Consider the following 17,793-nt stretch of genomic DNA (forward strand, 5'->3'; position numbering starts at 1 on the left):
TAATAAACCTGCACTAATCCAGAGGAAGCCTGACTCATTATGTCGTGACAATTTCACACTTTCTTAGTTCAAAAAGAAAACACAAAGGGGTGCTGCATGCACGCTGGGCTAATACATTGTATAATTAACAGTGAATCAGTGGTTTCCCTGTGTTCTTAAAATGGAGATCTGGCGAGCAAGAGTACCCCTAAATGTGGTGTTTCCTGATTGCTTTTGCCAGATTCTTTGTGGTTGGGTTTATGAAACATTTTTAATTTGATGAAAGAATATTTTGATGGGTAAACTTAGCCTATGAATAATCTGTATATGCAATAGTGTACAGGGGGAGAAACATTGCAGTCATTTACATTAACTACAACTAGTTGTTGTGGTTAATGTCTTGGTGTACTCTGTAACACCAAGCCCCCCCCCCCCCCCCCCAGGTTTGAATTGTAATCCGTACGACGACAATGCATTCATTCGTCACCTTTTTCCAAACGAATCACACAGATATTAAACATATTGTCGCTAGGGTTGCATCATTCTCAGAATCTAAAGCGAACTCCTAAGTAAATACTCAGACATGCTTTGTGATGCAAGTGCTGTACTGTTCCCGGTTAGCACAAAAACGAGAGTTGCATAGTAATATCTGCAGTCTGTTGGCACTTTATTATATTTGTTTGAAAATGCAAAACAATGTGGTAAAATTGTACAAGAACTGAAACAGACCCTGTCTTAACAGACCCTGAAAAACAATTGCAGCAATGACCATCTCCAATAAGAGTAAACTGGCACACATTTGTGGTTTCTTTTCAGACAATTAAAATACTGTCAAGCATGGAATTGAGCAGAGAGTATATTGAACGTAGCCGTCTTCATGTTGATCATGTTAACACAGTGTGGCAAAAACCCTTGCACCGAAATTAAACTGGAGAGACAGGAGTGCAATCTTTGTGTTTTTTTCGTTTTGGTAATCTTCGACACACACGCACACGCGTGGAAGATGGAGAAGGTTTGATAGACAAACATAACAAAATGAAAAGCAGTGATCCCCAGCAGCGGTTGCCTTTAAATGACCACCTCATGCTCTAGTCCTGTATGGGTGTTCACAGACAATCAGGGAATATCTATTGCTGGATATTAATACTGTTTCTAACCTCTCATTGGGGAAGGGTGTGGAGGTACAGGGGCCCAGACTCCATGCTGTCCCCTAAACCTAGACACTGTGCTCCCATTCAGACCCTGCTGCCCCCCCCCCTGAGAGGCCAGGGGAACCAAGGGCCTATTCTCCCACGGACAACATACCCTGTTTTTAAATAAAGCCCAAACAACTCACTCAGAGTGCGATAAAAAACCCAATTCCTCAATTAAACAATGACTTTCCCTATGCACTCCTATGAGTGTGGCTGAGAGAGAGAGAGAGAGAGAGATTGATAGACAGACGGACAGACAGAGCATGGACGAGTGCAGTCAAACAGATAGAAAGAGAGGGTTTGCATATTGCATGGTTCCTCTCTATATTCCATCAGCCTTGTTGCAGACCATTAGTACCAGAGCCCAATCTGAAACAGTCCCTGTAGCACAAAGGACCTCGGGTGTGTGGTGGTGGTGGTGGTTGGGTTTGGGGGGGGGGGGCTCTCGGTCCGACCCGACTCTGGCTGTGTCTGCTCTGGGGGGGGGGGGGGGGGCGCGCACGTCCACGCCATCTCTCTCTCTCTCTCTCGTTCTCTCAGGGCTGCTTGGGCCGCTCCAGCTTCATGAAGGGCTCCGTGGAGTCGGAGTCGCTGTGGTGCTTCCTCTCTCGGGGGGCGTCCGCCTTGCTGCAGCGCGTCCAGGAGGGGGAGCGCATGTAGCCCCCTCGTGGCAGGATGGGCTGGTGGGGACCTGCACACAATGACGGGAAAACACACCGTGTGGGCGGAGGGGCACTGCAGAGAGAGAGGACCGAACTTCAAGACCTCGCTCGCAGGCGCACGCAGGCACACGCGCACGCAGACACACACACATGCAGGCAGACACACACACACGCACACACACACACGCACACACACACACACACACACACACACACACACACACACACACACACACACACACAAACATACAGTATTTACATGTTGTGAGCTATTACTTGATTATTCACCCTTTATTATTTCTAACCTACTTGAAATACAACTATACTTGCTTATACAACAGAAACATAGAAACATAAACAACAAAGAAACATAACACTTGCAATATGCTTTGGTGTATCTTTATATTTAGAGAGAAATGTAATAGTCGGGTCGGGTATACTCAACACCACCAGGTGGTGCTGTTTATCCTGCCAGAGAGGGAAACCGGCCCAACACAAGGGCACCGTGCCTTTTTTTCCACATGATGACAGTGAATATTTGTTAAAGGGGAAGACAAAGCTTTTCTTCCCCTGCCTATCATGGGACAGAGGTGTTGTACCTGAATAATGTATGAGCTCATAGAGATGCGCGTATCCATACGCTTAAGAGAGAAAGTGAGCAAGATTACATTATTGATTCTTCTAAGATTGATGATTGTCTATTAGATTTTAATGGGCATGACGTCTAGCTCATCAGCATGCCAACTGAGGGTGGTGTCTTTCGTACCACACACTGTGTTTGCGTGTGTGTGTGTGTGTGTGTGTGTGTGTGTGGTTGAGTTTGTGTATGTGTGTTTGCTTGCATGTGTGTGTGTGTGTGTGTGTGTGCGTGTGAGTACTCTTTTAATCCGTGTGTGTGTGTGTGTATCTCTAACAGAACGAGTCTGCTGCATTCCAGTGAAACTTATCACTTTTTTATCTATCATTATTACGTGCCAGCCATCCGCTTTTTCATCACTCTCTCACACCCTCACGACCACACACATGCACGCACGCACGCACGCACGCAACCACCCACCCACCCACACACATTACACCCAAAGCAAATGCTTGTCTGCTCAAAATCCCCCCACTTTCTCATTCCCTTCTGTGCACTTGGCTGGCAGCCATGTGATTCTACACCAAACATGTTGCTTCCTCTCGCTCCAACATCAGAGACGGTTGCAACAACAGCTTTTCTGAGTCAGGGTGACAGAGTCCAACAACACATGTAATGTTGTACTGTTGTCCTATGACACCAAAGACAACTGTTGTTTGGTTCTTGAAACCGTCGTCTCTGGTGTTGGAGTGAGTTGGTGAGAGACGGAATAGCAACTACACAGGTACGCATTGCAAATAAAACAGCCCCATACTCTTATGGTACTATCCATTTGTGTGGTACGTCGGTATGTCCGACCTGCTCTAGTGTGAACATGACGTCATTTCCTTGCTTGTAGCGTTCCCGTTTGTCTTGGTGATCGTGTCATGACATTGGCTAGTCATCGTTATTTTTAGCTACATTAGCCTCTTTAGCAAACCAGCTCGAAAATAAACAACACAGCTTTACATGGTATTGCACACACCGCAAGACCGTGCAATGCATACATTGGTGACCGTACTAAAGTAGCAATGTATCAAGTGTGTAAGAGCATTTAAAGTCTACATTAAAATGACCAACGTGTTACAAATACATAAAAGACAATTCTCTTTACGGGCGCAGACATTTTTGTTGTTGAGTCGTACGGTCAGCTTCACTGAACTCGCTCTACTCTCAGAACTACGAGTGGGAGAGTTTAAAAGGGGGCGTTCCTCCGTGAAATGCTGCGAGAAAGCTTGGAGATTTACACCTTACGATTCGTACAGGCGGGTGTACCACACAAATGGATAGCACCATTACTCCCACAACCACCCTCTGCTCTCTCCCCTCCTGCTTTGAGTCCTCTTGCAGTGTTCTAGGGATGGTGGTGTGCTGGCCATTAGTGGCAGTGTTGCCCAAGAGGGAGTGAGCCACCTCATCGGTACCTCTATCAGTGGGACAGCAGGAGAGGGCAGACACCCAGTGACCGGTGCCAGCCGAATGACTCCTCGCTCTGACAGGCTGTTAGGGACCGTCACACTGGTTGGTCCATAATATAAGACAGTACTGCTTCAAAAAGCACAGGTCTGCAACATCAGCTCTGGTGGCGGTTTGTTGGAAACTCTGACCATTGACGTCACAGAACCGGGATTTTAGTACTCCGTTGGTCGCATTTGAGGTTGCAGATTTTTTCTAAACATGCATATGTAGCAGCAATCTCTTAAAGTAGACATTTTCTGGGCGTGGCGGTTCCCCTCTGAGGGAGGTGCGGCGTACACCAAACAATCTCCATTAAAGGGCAGTTTGGAGCTAAGCAGGTAGGTTGAGATTCTCGATCATTGGTTTTATCTTCTTGAAAGCCCAGCTGTTTTCCCTTCAAACCAAGGCTAGTTTAACCTTCATGGATCCCAAGCACAGATGTTCCACTGAGAACCCCAGGCCTATTTCAGGCAGCGCCTTGCTGTGAGCAGCCCATTAACCCCATCGCTGTCCACTGTTGTCCACTTTGCCTGCCCTCTGCTACCGTAGGGGGTTAATGGCTAACAGGTGTGGAAGCGGACAACCCTGTGTATTGGCTTCCCTCCTCTTTTATTCTCCTAGACCCCCCCCCCCCCCCCCCCCCCCAGGGGACTAAATCAGGTCAATGATAGTCTGAGCACTTAGCTTACGACACATATTGACATGTGTTATAAACGTCACCTGAAATAATATCCTCCTTCTTTCAACACGTTTTCACCGGGTTAACATTGCTAGGCTTTTCTTTTATTCAGTTGACTCTATATTGCATAGATTACATTAACAAAGATATGGGAATCATGATAAAAATATAGAGGTTGTGAGAGGCATAACGGTTATAGAAAATACTGACTGCTGGGTTCTATAGCGGCAAGTGTGAAGGGTGATGAACGCTGTCAGAACCCACATCACACTTGCTTGTGAGAGTGTGGGGTATGCAACCAAAATGTAGGGTATGCAACCAAAATAAAACTAACACTGTGATAGTGTTTTGTGTGCCAGGGGACTACAGATGAAAAATAGCCTTTAGGCTAATGCTGGCATTTTTAACCCATGTATGTGTTTTATTAATTTGCACTGTCCCCTTCTTAAATAAACTGAATTGAATTGAATTGAATTGAATTTTTAACAGGAAGTAGACTTCTACCTATGAATTTTACAGATCGCTTCCCATGATGAGCAACTTTATATTTATTTTCTAGTCCAAAAGACTAAAATGTTCCCCAAGCTTTCATGGGACCCCAACAGGACAATGATTTTTGGGTATACCCTGTAAAGGTAGCTGATGGTTTTACAAATATAAAGTTAAAAACAGAGTTATAGTAGGCCTACACATTTTTCTGTTCATCTAAATATAACTATACGTATACTGAATATATACAGAAAATAAAAATAAATCCTCTTTGGATCATTAGTGAAAACCAATGCGTAATTGATGTTACTACTGAGCCACCCTAACAAAGAAGCAGACCCCAATGCAGGGCCTGAGTGGATCAGTGGATTGACATCATAAACAGAATACGAGATCAGGGGCTGTAAAGGAGGTCCAGAGAGGGGATAATGAACCAGCACGCGACGAGGGGAGTAGGGCTCTAAAGCTGCTCAGAGCAGGCCTAGGTTACCCACCAGGGACCGTGCTCAGGTTCCTGTCGGGATAAAGGAAGACTCAATTATTTAGGAGCCCGCATTTAGAAACTCTAGGCTGGATTTATCTTTTAGATTTTTTATTTAACCTCAGCTCCTTCCCACCCAACCCCACCGGCTCCTCCCCCAATCACCACAACCCGACCGCTCGCGTCACCCTACTTTAACCTCTGTGGGCAATTGAAGACAACTGCCGGTGAGATTACATTTACACATGCAGGTCACATTGGCTACGAATTACACCTGTTTTGGCAGTGAGATTCGACAATGTGTAATTCAACAACTCCATCGGTTCTTCATTCACATCTTTATCATCCAGAGAGCTCAGAAGACAGCTATTTCACACAGTTCTGTGAAACTAAGAGCATAAATGCACTAATGCCAAAATCAGTATGCGATATTGGTTGTAATTATTCAGCCTTCTGCCAGGTGTCCTGCTGGGAAATGACAGAGATCAGGATAGTAAGGAGTGTGTCTTTCCGGGAATCTTAACGCAACAGCTGGGTCTCACAGAGGAGATAGTGGTGAGAGTTGCACTCAGGCTAAATCCATTAGCACGTCTACCATCCACTCTGCTGGGTACACAAAACGACCTGGGATGGAGGAGATTCAGTGCATGACAAGGTCAATCCTTTCCAGCGGTTTAAACCGGTGAGGGCTCAAACGGGGTACAACAAATATTTTAGCCTGAAAACAGTGTGCACGTTTCCCTTTAAATCAAGCACATTGCATGTTTCAATAGGTGCTCTGCCCTGGTAGCGCAAAAAAAGCCTGTCAGTGATATTCAGACCCATTTATATGAAGCCAGTATAATTAGGATCTCAAACTTTTTGTTGTTTCCCCTTCATTAGTAGAGCGTGTTAAATAGTGCAGAGATGCATTCAAAAGACATTGGTCCATTTATCATGTTTCAACTGTCAAAATGCATGATGTAATGTCATAGTTCTGTACGTGGCTGGTCAGTCTCCTGAAAGTCGAGAACCAGTGCGCCTCTCGCGCGGCAGGAGATAGCGACACCAGATGTAGGCCTACAGCCTCCAGCCAGATGGTATCGCCTTGGCTGTTGTGACGGCTGCACCTGTTCCTGTAGGCTAGTGCCAGGAAGAGCCAGCCGTAGCACGCGTGACTCAGGGAGGCCTGAAGGGAGGCATGCCTGCTGTTGGTATGTAACAGATGAGACCATATCCTGGGGATCCTTTCTGGGCTAACAGCCACCAGTGGAGAGCAGCTTTGTGGAGGTGGTGGGAGCGACGCATAGAGGGGTGTTTGAAACATGCTTGAGTCTGTGATTCAAGGTGCGAGGGAGGTCTGTGTTCAGCAAGGTTGTGTGGTGGAGGAGGGTGATGGGATTTGAAGAGAGGCTGTGGATCAACTCAGTTCAAATAGAATAAGAGTAAGAGTAAGAGAAAAAAGGGCATTAAAGAAGTCTCCTCCAAGGTGAGCTATGAAATCATTGAAAGCGAGAACTTGTTTTATGATTTATAGTCGGTTCATATTGCCATTCAGTGTGGGTGCTAGAAACATTTGAAATGTTTTTTAACCAATGGCTGGACAGTATGACGGTGAGCTCAAAAGTTATGCATTAAACATACAATGCTACTCCGGGCTGAACTGCCTCAGCAGAAACGGCTCTTTGCTGCAACATGGCGAATTGCATTGTTTGTCATTTAATTATCCACTGCACCATAATATGTAAAAAAAGTATTTTGTAGTTATTATCCAGAGCATAAATATATGGAGTCACCCACTATAGCAGCTGATCCAATTTAAACGGCCACAAGGCAGTTTAAATGTATAATTTAGCCAAAAAATGATTTGTAATATCCACTCCCATCCTCCTTAGCATGGTATTTTTAGAAGCACTAGATTTGATGGACCTATATTCCTGGTGCTACACTTCTCATTTCCAATGTGTACGCAGCAGAGTGCAGATCCTCAAGGCAGAGAACAGACGGCTAATGGGCCCCATAACTCACATATAACGCGCCGGTCCACACACGACTACAAAACACTGCGGCGACGGTAAACAAGGAGCATCCAAAAATGAAGCCAAAGGATGTGCGTCTTCATTTATCTCTGTCGTCGCGGTTGTGATGTTAATGATGATAAACGATGCAGGGAGGCACGAGAGGACTTGGAAGGAATAGGAGCAAGCGGGGCTGGTGTTTTTACGCTAGGGAGCTGTTTGTATGTTTACATTGTTTCTCGACTCAACGGTGGGGGGGTTCTACTTCTATGGAGGTGCGCAGTGTGTCTCCGGGTAGCACACAGTCACCCGCAGAGCTCACAGAGGTCGTTCACAAAAGCAAAACCAACATGGAGGCGGCCACCGCGTAAGGACTGTGATTGGCCGGGTTTTCTTTCCAGCTGTTTTTTCCGGTTTATTTCTGCCAACAATGAAAACAACATGGAGCCCATCAAAAGTAGACTCACTGAGGCGGTTGTCAAGTATGGGGATTTGTTCATGCCCTGTCATATGTGTGTGTCATACTAATGAGACAATCACATTATAAACATCACAGGTGTCACCGACTTTGGGGCGAGACATACTTTTCACCCGTCTAATCGCAGATGCAGATCCGTTAATGCATACCCCTACGTACGCTTACCACACATACGTCTATCTACCCCTATCATACCTCTATCATACCTCTTATCATACCTCTATCATACCTCTATCATACCTCTTATCATACCTCTATCATACCTCTATCATACCTCTTATCATACCTCTATCATACCTCTATCATACCTCTATCATACCTCTATCATACCTCTTATCATACCTCTATCATACCTCTTTCATACCTCTATCATACCTCTTATCATACCTCTATCATACCTCTATCATACCTCTATCATACCTCTTATCATACCTCTATCATACCTCTATCATACCTCTTATCATACCTCTATCATACCTCTTATCATACCTCTATCATACCTCTATCATACCTCTATCATACCTCTTATCATACCTCTATCATACTTCTATCATACCTCTATCACACCTCTATCATACCTCTATCATACCTCTATCATACCTATATCATACCTCTATCTACTCAGATTCATCACGTAGACAACCATGCATACGTCTATCTACACCCATTCATCACGCTGGGGTCACTGAGCCTGACTCAGTCTTGACGGGAGTGATTTAGACATCCTGCGAGTCAGGATATTTGGTTGATATTTGGCTGTGAAAAGATAATCACGGTTGACCCGACACGGCCCTAGAAAGTGTTGCGTGTGAAGAACTGCAGGGAAAAGTGGAGAAGGCAGACTTGCCCCAAGAAAGTCCCAGGGTGAATGAAATGAAATCATCATACCTCTATCATACCTCTATCATACCTCTTATCATACCTCTATCATACCTCTTTCATACCTCTATCATACCTCTTATCATACCTCTATCATACCTCTATCATACCTCTATCATACCTCTTATCATACCTCTATAATACCTCTATCATACCTCTTATCATACCTCTATCATACCTCTTATCATACCTCTATCATACCTCTATCATACCTCTATCATACCTCTTATCATACCTCTATCATACTTCTATCATACCTCTTATCATACCTCTATCATACCTCTATCATACCTCTATCATACCTATATCATACCTCTATCTACTCAGATTCATCACGTAGACAACCATGCATACGTCTATCTACACCCATTCATCACGCTGGGGTCACTGAGCCTGACTCAGTCTTGACGGGAGTGATTTAGACATCCTGCGAGTCAGGATATTTTGTTGATATTTGGCTGTGAAAAGATAATCACGGTTGACCCGACACGGCCCTAGAAAGTGTTGCGTGTGAAGAACTGCAGGGAAAAGTGGAGAAGGCAGACTTGCCCCAAGAAAGTCCCAGGGTGAATGAAAAGAAATGAAGAATCAAGAAATCATTACACTTCAGCAGCCTTTGGGTCCTGAGGATCTCTGTCCCAGCAAAGTGCAGAGAACAGGATACTAGCATTCTCAACCAACACAGTACGCAGCAAGTGGCCTAATCAAAGTATTTCCTTGAAGACGGGGGGAAATGCAATGTAGTACAAACAATTATACCTTTTTGATCAATACAATCATTTGATCAAGGGCTGTGGCCTGAGTAACGCCGTGACTAGAATATTCCAAAGACCTGCCTCACTCCCTGAAGAGCGGGCCTGACTTCAGATTGGTGACTAATATAAATGTGATAGTACCCTACAGAACCCTAGTAATACCCTAGTCATACCCTAGCCTATTCTAGAATTTGCAAAGTCCTGAATGTTTGTCTTCCCTGCCTCAAAATCTCTCGTCAGCATTTATTTTACCCCAGACTAGATGTGGATCTGCAGCATGTTGCTCCCACTGCACTAGGGCTCTCTCTCTTTCTTTCTCTCTCTCTCTGTCTCTCTCTCTCTATGGTAGTCTCTCTCTCTCTCTCTCTCTCTCTCGCTCCCTATGGTAGTCTCTCTCTCTCTCTCTCTCTCTCTCTCTCTATGTACCCCTATGGTAGTCTCTCGTCCTCTCTCTCAGTACCCCCTGGTGCTCTCTCGTCTTCTCACTCGCTCATTAGCCCTCTGGTAAACTCTCAACCTCTCTTTCTCTCTCCCTCAGTACACCTCTGGTGCTCTCTCGCCCCCTCCCTCTCTCTCAGTACCCCTCTGTCACTCTCTCACTCTTCTCTCTCTCACTACCCTTTTGGTACTCTCTCACAGTCTCTCTCTCTCCCTACCCTTTTTGGTTCTCTCTCGCCTTCTCTCTCTCACTAGCCATTTGGTGCTCTCTCGCCCGCTCTCTCTCACTACCCTTTTGATGCCTTCTCACAGTCTCTGTACGCTAGGGGGCCACAGCAGTCAGTGGAATCAGTGGAAAACATGGGTGTGTGAGGATGTGTATGAGGATGTGTGTTAGGATGTGTGTGTGTTTGTGTGTGTGTGTGCGCGCGCGCATGTGTGTGTGTGTGTGTGTGTGTGTGTGTGTGTACATGTGACGATGTGTTTATGTCTGTGTGTGTGTGTGTGTGTTTGAGACGATTTTCGTTTGTCTGTGCATGTGTGTGTGTGTCTACATGTGACGATCTGTGTTTCTCCGTTCATGTGTGTGTGTGTGTCTACGTGTCAGGATGTATGTTCATGTGTGCATGTGCATGTGTGTGTGTGTACGTGAGATGGATAGATAAAGGCAGCAGGAGGCAGAGGAAGATGGGGGGGGGATAGAAGGACAACACCTTCCTCATCCAAGCTGATCAATAAAACTAATTTCCTGTCTCACTGTACACTGTATAGGACTCTCTGCATTAGCATTAGTCAGTAACATACCAAGTATTATTCCAAAAGCAGGCTTGTAACTCATCTGACCCACTGAACTGGAAATGCGTTTTCTTCCGTGTATTTTATGTGTAGATAGTCGGTCTCCTGTCTGACCGCGGGGGGTTGGGCGGCCGAAAGGGGAAGAGAGAGAGAAATGGGGGGTGGAGTCTTTCTTCTCTGCATGAGGAACTCTGCTCATCAATTAAACATAGCACTTTTTTTGGTTCTTTTTTTTGGGCAAAGCGTGGGGGAGGATAGCATTTATGCAGTCGCCTGCTACTTTGAAGTTTAATTTTCTCCCCGCATGCTAAACTTAATTCTAGCACGCTGCTGTGCTTTGTTTCTTATATCGTTCTTCTTTTGTGTCTTTGCTCACCGACGGCGCGTTTGTTTACTCACATGTATTTCCCAGAAGAATGAAAGAGACCCTTCTTAATAAAAGCTTTACATGTGTGGTACACATGGCTCCTGCTACGACAGGCTCCGGCAATCCAGTCCAGACACACTGCATGGTTCCCAGGGAGGTGATCGGTCTCCTCCATTGACCCATGCTAATGACTCAGGGACCGTGCCTGGATCCACCCCGGCGAGGAACCAGCCACCATTAGCACTACACCTTTAGCATTCGGCTGCACACCTCATTCTCTAAGCCTGTGAGTCATGCCCAGTGGCGGGTCAACACAGAATGGAAACTCGTGGATTTGTTCGTTTGTGAGCACTATTGGAGCAAGCACTTTGAGTCTGCCTCTTGTATGAAAAGTACTGGTTAAATAAAGTTGCCTTGCCTTGCCTTGCCTCAAGTACACAGACAGGGCAGTTTGTGTGCTCCTTCTTGTATTGGACAAAACAAAGATGGAGCTTTGGGAGGTGCGTATTTGGAATATAAGGGATGTCAATGGCTCACCGACCGCCCACTTTCGGAACATGCGTAAACAGCGAGAGGGGTGAACAAACATCATGGCTTATTTACATCTCAGACATAGACAATGTCAACAATTAACCTGGGGTTTTAGCAAACCGGCCAGACCCTTTAATCTGTGAGGTTTAATATGGACAGGAGCATGTCCTCTGACCACTGGGGCGGTGGCCGGTTCGATCCCTGCTTCCTCTGGGTTCAACCTGACCCTGAGCGACTCCAGACGAGCTCGCTGCTCCCGTGATTGGCTGACACTGGGGTGGCCGGGGGATCGGGAGGCTCTGACTGAACATCGCTTTGCGAGACCACAGAGGTTAGAGAGGCGCTTAAGCTGCCATTGATGTGAAATATAGCTTCATGTGAATGATGATGATGATGTGATTATTCCATTAGGAGGCCCCTCGGAAACCACAATAAGACTGTGGGGAGTGAACGAACAGCCGGGCGGATGGAGGTTTGCATTATTCATGAGGGCCTACCTGCCGGAGAGTCGTTGTGGTTCTCGTCATCCGAGTCGGGGAAGACTTCGGCCAGTTCCTGATCGGACATGTCGGTGAGTTCGGTGAGGTCCAGGAGGTCAAAGTGCACCTCCAGAGAGGACACGCTGCTGAGGGGCTCTGGAGGGGCACAGAGAACACAACACGGTATGGTCACAGAGCGCAACGCAATGCTTTGATCGCGAGGGAAGGAAGAAGAGGCATGCTTTTCACCAAGAGAGGTGAAAAGAGTGATACACCCGGATGATACCAACATGAAGCTAGATCATTTATTCAAATATGTGTGCGGCTGTAATGCACTTATTAAAATGCACGACGGGGTGTCTGAGGACATGAAAGGATTTCCATCCGGTGCTGTTCTGATGGGTGACCCTGCTGGGGTATTTGGCCGTGTCAGCTCTTATGCAAATGCAGCTGAAAGAAAATAAAAAGACTGAGCTAGGGTCAGTGGCGGTCGAATTCCCCATTCGCTGCCTTCCGTTGTGTTTCCATCGCTGGTTTGGGGATCCTGTTTGTTTGGTTCAGATGTGGTATGTGATATACAATACAGAGGTTCAGAAGCACGGATAAGGTCGTTAACAGGTTAGCATTAAGAGCTAATGGGACCAGCTGCATTCCTCTCATGCCAGGAGATGAAAGGTCAGCTCTCTCTGAGTCGTGCTTGGTCGACATACAGTCCGGGAAGGGTGTTGTGTAACGGGCTGATTATGGTTCCACGCCGACGCAAAGGGGGTTTACGGACCCATTATGTCCTTGCGGACCCTCCTTGCATCCACCGCAAGGGCCTGACGTGGGCCTCTCAAAGATTTAGTTGAGGTGACCAGCAGAAAGGGCTGTCACTCAAACCCGACGCAGAACAGAAACAGATTCACGACTGCGTTGACGCATCTGTGTGGTCCTTGCATTGCGTCAACGTGGAACCATAATCAGACCTTTAGTCTTGCTTAACAGTTGCTATGGAGAAGCAGACCTTTAAGGACCCAATCTATTATTTACTGTGTATTTTAATGCATCCACATCTTGATATATACACAGGCTTAGCATGTGTATATATAAGCCCATTTTGAGGTTAACCTTGATATTATTCATGAAGCGGTTATTGTTTGGCTGAATTTTAAATGCCTTCTCTAGGAACATTTTATTTTTATTCTATGTTGCTTGTTTCCTGCAGTGATGTTTTCCCTCTATCCTATTTTCAAAGCAAACTTTGATTTAATTGCAACAAAAACTAGTATTTTTAATTGTAAGTCATAGCTGATAAATACGCTCCATTACTAAATCCTGAAACTATAATTTACAGAAAGTTTAGCACCAAATGATCAATGAACTCATTGAAATATGAGCAGAAAGCTCTAGCGGTGTGTTTTTCCATCAGCAGATCAAAAAGGTATTTCATCCATTTTCCAGTGTGTTGGGGGAATATTATAGAAGCCTGCAGACACCCAGGGTGGAGACAAGGGAAGACGAGGAGAATAAAAAATAAAAAACACATCAGAGACAGCAGTATTGAGTTGAGGAACGTCGGTTGGCCTGCGCGTCACTGCTCTTTGATTTGTCTTTCGTTTATTAACGAGCTGTTTTGAGTTGTGTCTTCTTGTTGTTGTGTAAGCTAGGAGCGACATACATGCTCCTAGATTACATATTCATATCAAACGCTCCTTGCTGGAAGAAGGGCAATTATCCATTGCCCGGTGGTTTACATGCATCAATAACCCAATATTATAGGGGTCGCGCTGGTTATGTTTCAGCGGTTCATTTCTGAATGTCACAGCAACAGAAATGCAGTAAGGCTGAGTCCTTGCAAAACCCTGTATCCACCACACACGGTTGTTGTGGTACTTTGAATAATTGGCACATATAAGATATGTGACTGTAGGTCAGAGCGGTATATGATGGAATGGTTTCCCCCCAGGCTCCCTATTAAAGACAATACACCCCGGGAGAGGAGGTTGACATTTGGCCAATGAGACAATGAGAATGGAGGAAAATAGATGGAGCAAAATAATGAGAAATAGAGAGTTTGGCAGAGTGATAAAGTAAATGAATCAACAAGATAACAGTTAGCAATTATCATTTTTCTTCTTACAGTTTATTCCTCTCAAACTTCTACTTCCAAAACGGAAAAAATAAGTCAATCCAATTCTGAGCAAGGGTTCAATATCGTTCTTTCACGATTGAGTTTCAAGAAAGAAAATGAAATAGAAATAGAAATACAAGCAGCACAAGGTCAGCAGCACTCAGCAGTATAGACCTCCCTTTGCTGTTCTCTGAATGCAAACTGTGACCCTATTGAGATTGTCAAAGCCCACTCCAACAGTCATACATCAGTAGTAAAGGGGGGATCGGTTCGGTTGCCATGTTGGGTGCTACTTATGCTATTTTAGTTGGTGGGCTGAGAGATTGGGGAAACAAGAAAAGCCTTCTCCTGAGGGGTTCTAAGATGGCTGTCCATCACCACCTGTCTTCCTCATCTCCTTGAAGATGCGCTTGGCAGGCTTGACGGAAATATTGGGATGGGAAGGGAAATATGGCGAAAAGGTAACGTAGATGTAAAAGGCAAAAGCAAGTGATGGAAGATAAAAAAAGAAGCAGATTGGGTTGTGCTTGTATCCCCCTGACATCGTCTTCCCTGTTTGCTCCCACACCCATTTCCCTTGAATAATTGATCAGCAACACGTATTCCCACTCTGGCAGGGGGGGGGGGGGGGGGGGGGGGGGGGGGGCAGACAGACAAAAACAACCGCCTCCATCTAGGCCTCAATCAAGGACGGCCCGATAGCTCGCTGGGGAAAGGTTGTCAATAGAGAGTTACACTGCAGGGCAGAAATAAGACAGACTCGCTGCTATGCACAGATGGGCAGGGTGACTCTGGTGCATTGTGGGTAGAATCAGAGTTTTCCAAAATGTGCATTGTGTTTTGTTTAAGCTCTTCTTCTGTTTAGTGATGAATTAAGTCACTGCTGTTATATGGAACGAGTTCATTAAAATTGTTTAGATTTCTTGCTGACTGTTTGCTTCATGCTGTGGCTTCCCCCTGATTGTCATCCACACATTTGGAACATAATTAACAAACTTAGGAAGAATGTATTTGTAAAAGAGAGGATATTGGTTTCCATCGGTTTCATAATCCATCAGGATTATGGGATTTGTAGTCAAGCCAGGTACACTTTATCAAGGAGAGAATGGATTTTACGGAAGGAAAGCTTGTCAACTGCTCTAAAAGTCAAAAATATAAATGAACCAGCATATACTAGTACTCTATTGTATTATATATCTGCTACCTGATAATGGTTGAATATTTGAGAAATATGACTTAAGATAACCAAATTCAGACTTAATTTCTAATGCTAGATCCTTATTTTCTAAGATTTTAAGAAATAATTGAATGATAATTACAGTTAGGGTCGCATCAGAGTATCAGAAAATGGTGATTGTTGCAAAACTAAAAATGTAGCTGCCAGCAGAAACAGTTGCATAATTTAGATTTATTAGAATAATTTTAAGTTTCATAAAAGAATAGTTTTAATAAGAATGACACCACATTTAAACATATCATTATATATTTATCGGCATTTATTTTATTTTGAAATATGTTTACAAGCTTACCTGTTCATGTAATGTATAGCGGAACTATTGTTCTGAGGTGCAGATGTTTATTGCTGTAGCACCAGCATCAGAGCATGCGGCGCATGCCGAGCCAATTGCCGCTTGTTGAGATAAGTGGTAACGTCATTACATTTGTTAGTTCACCGAGAGACACACAGGAGAGAAGTTGCCTCCATGTTACCTGTTTCACTCCCTGGAGTTTACGCGGCCAATGAGGTTTGCATAGTTCTTTTAATGTGTAATTATCATGTGTTATTCTCTGTGATAATATTCTTATTTATGTAACTCATGTATGATTTCTATGCTTTTATTTAGTTCTCACGGCATGTTTGATGGCATCAAGGATGATAAAACTAAGGCTTATAAATGCCCGTAAACACGAACGCAGTGACTGTTAACTGGAGGGAGCTCCACTAAACATCATTGTTGATTTTAAGGAGCAGAACAATCCCAAATATAATCAGTAGTGGTGGTAACCTTTCTACAAATCCAGTCACTAAACTTTCCCAGTTCCAAAACTTTCCCAGTTCATTCGTCTGTGTCTTGCTGTCACCCCTCATCCCTCAACATGGTCAACATCCACTGTGTTTTTGTGTTTTTCAGCCTACGAATGAGGCAGAACAAGTGGTACCACAGCACAGAGCAAGACCGAGACACTACACCAGTTAACTATGTCTCTGTCTGTCTGTCTGTCTGTCTGTCTGTCTGTCTGTCTGTCTGTCTGTCTGTCTGTCTGCATGCGTGTATGTGTGTACGTGCGTCTGTCTGTCTGTATGTATGCGTATGTGCGTGTGTTTGTGCTCCAGTCAGTGCCTTTCCGATCAACACTGACACACCGTACAGAGGCGCCAGTGTTATGGGGCCGATGCACGGCGCACAAAGCAATTTCACTGGAACGGGGGGGTGGGGGAATTGATGCTAATACGAATAGCTTGGAGACCGCTCAGCCTAGCTAGTGTCTCAAAATGTGCAACATGTCCTGGAGGAAGAAACACGTGAAGAATGCTGAGTTGTGCTGGGAGCTGCTGTCATGTTTGTTTGTAAAGTCGGTTGCATGAATCTTTCCATCAAGCCTAAACATGTTCACTGCTCTAATGCCCCTTCATCGCTCTTGACGCCATGTGATCAACAATAAACTCACTTATTGTCCAACGATTCTACTTCTTTAACAGAGGCACACAATAATAGAAGCACTCACACATCCACCCTCAGGACTCCAACGTCATCCTAAACACATGATATGATTTGGACGTCAATCCCATCAGAAATCTATTCATTCATTCATTCATGTGTTTGGATCTCCAAACATCCCTCCAGCCTTCTGTTTCCATCGCGCTTTCCATCACTTGAATTCATCCATCCATTGAATCAACCCCTCCAACATTCCCTCATTCATTCATCCTTTTGCCCATTTCTTTATCCAACCATCTCTTCCAACCACCCATACTCATATCCATCCATCCATCCATCCCTTTAGTCAAACATCACTCAAATCTATCTCCATAGACATCCATCCATCCATCCATCCCTCCCTAAATCCATCAGTCCCTCAATCCAACCAACCCTTTGAACCCTTCGTTTTTCCATTGCGCCGGCCGTCCCTCCTTACCCCTGTACTCACGTCTCCTCTCTTTGACGTGCAGCAGGCTGGCCGTGTGTCCGGAGAGACCCCCGGCTTCCTCGTCACCAAATGGGTGGTGGAACAGCTCTTTGGACAAGTCTCCGGAGCTGGAGGACTTCAGCAGTCGCTGGATGTCTTTATTGGGCTCTGGCGGGAGAGAGGAGGGAGATAATCGTGTGCTTATACAGTAACGTATAAACTTGCACATTATCAGCACATTATCAACACATTGGGTATCTTAAGGACTGCAGTTG

The 17,793-nt window shown here is 45.0% G+C and overlaps 1 protein-coding gene across 1 annotated transcript in view; it reads right to left on the minus strand.

The window, feature by feature from the left end:
- Positions 1-1,679: 1,679 nt before the first annotated feature.
- dbndd1 (dysbindin domain containing 1) overlaps positions 1,680-17,793 on the minus strand; it is a gene marked incomplete at its 5' end in the record, with an annotated part of 18,769 nt that continues 2,655 nt past the window's right edge. The window contains 3 exons of the mRNA XM_079736065.1: positions 1,680-1,863; positions 12,295-12,432; positions 17,528-17,686. Of these exons, the coding sequence (XP_079592191.1) occupies positions 1,709-1,863; positions 12,295-12,432; positions 17,528-17,686 (452 nt within the window). The 3' untranslated portion in view covers positions 1,680-1,708. The remainder of the gene's footprint in view (positions 1,864-12,294; positions 12,433-17,527; positions 17,687-17,793) is intronic.

This window comes from Pollachius pollachius, assembly GCF_949987615.1.
Source record: "Pollachius pollachius genome assembly, chromosome: 5".
Classification (NCBI taxonomy): domain Eukaryota; kingdom Metazoa; phylum Chordata; class Actinopteri; order Gadiformes; family Gadidae; genus Pollachius; species Pollachius pollachius.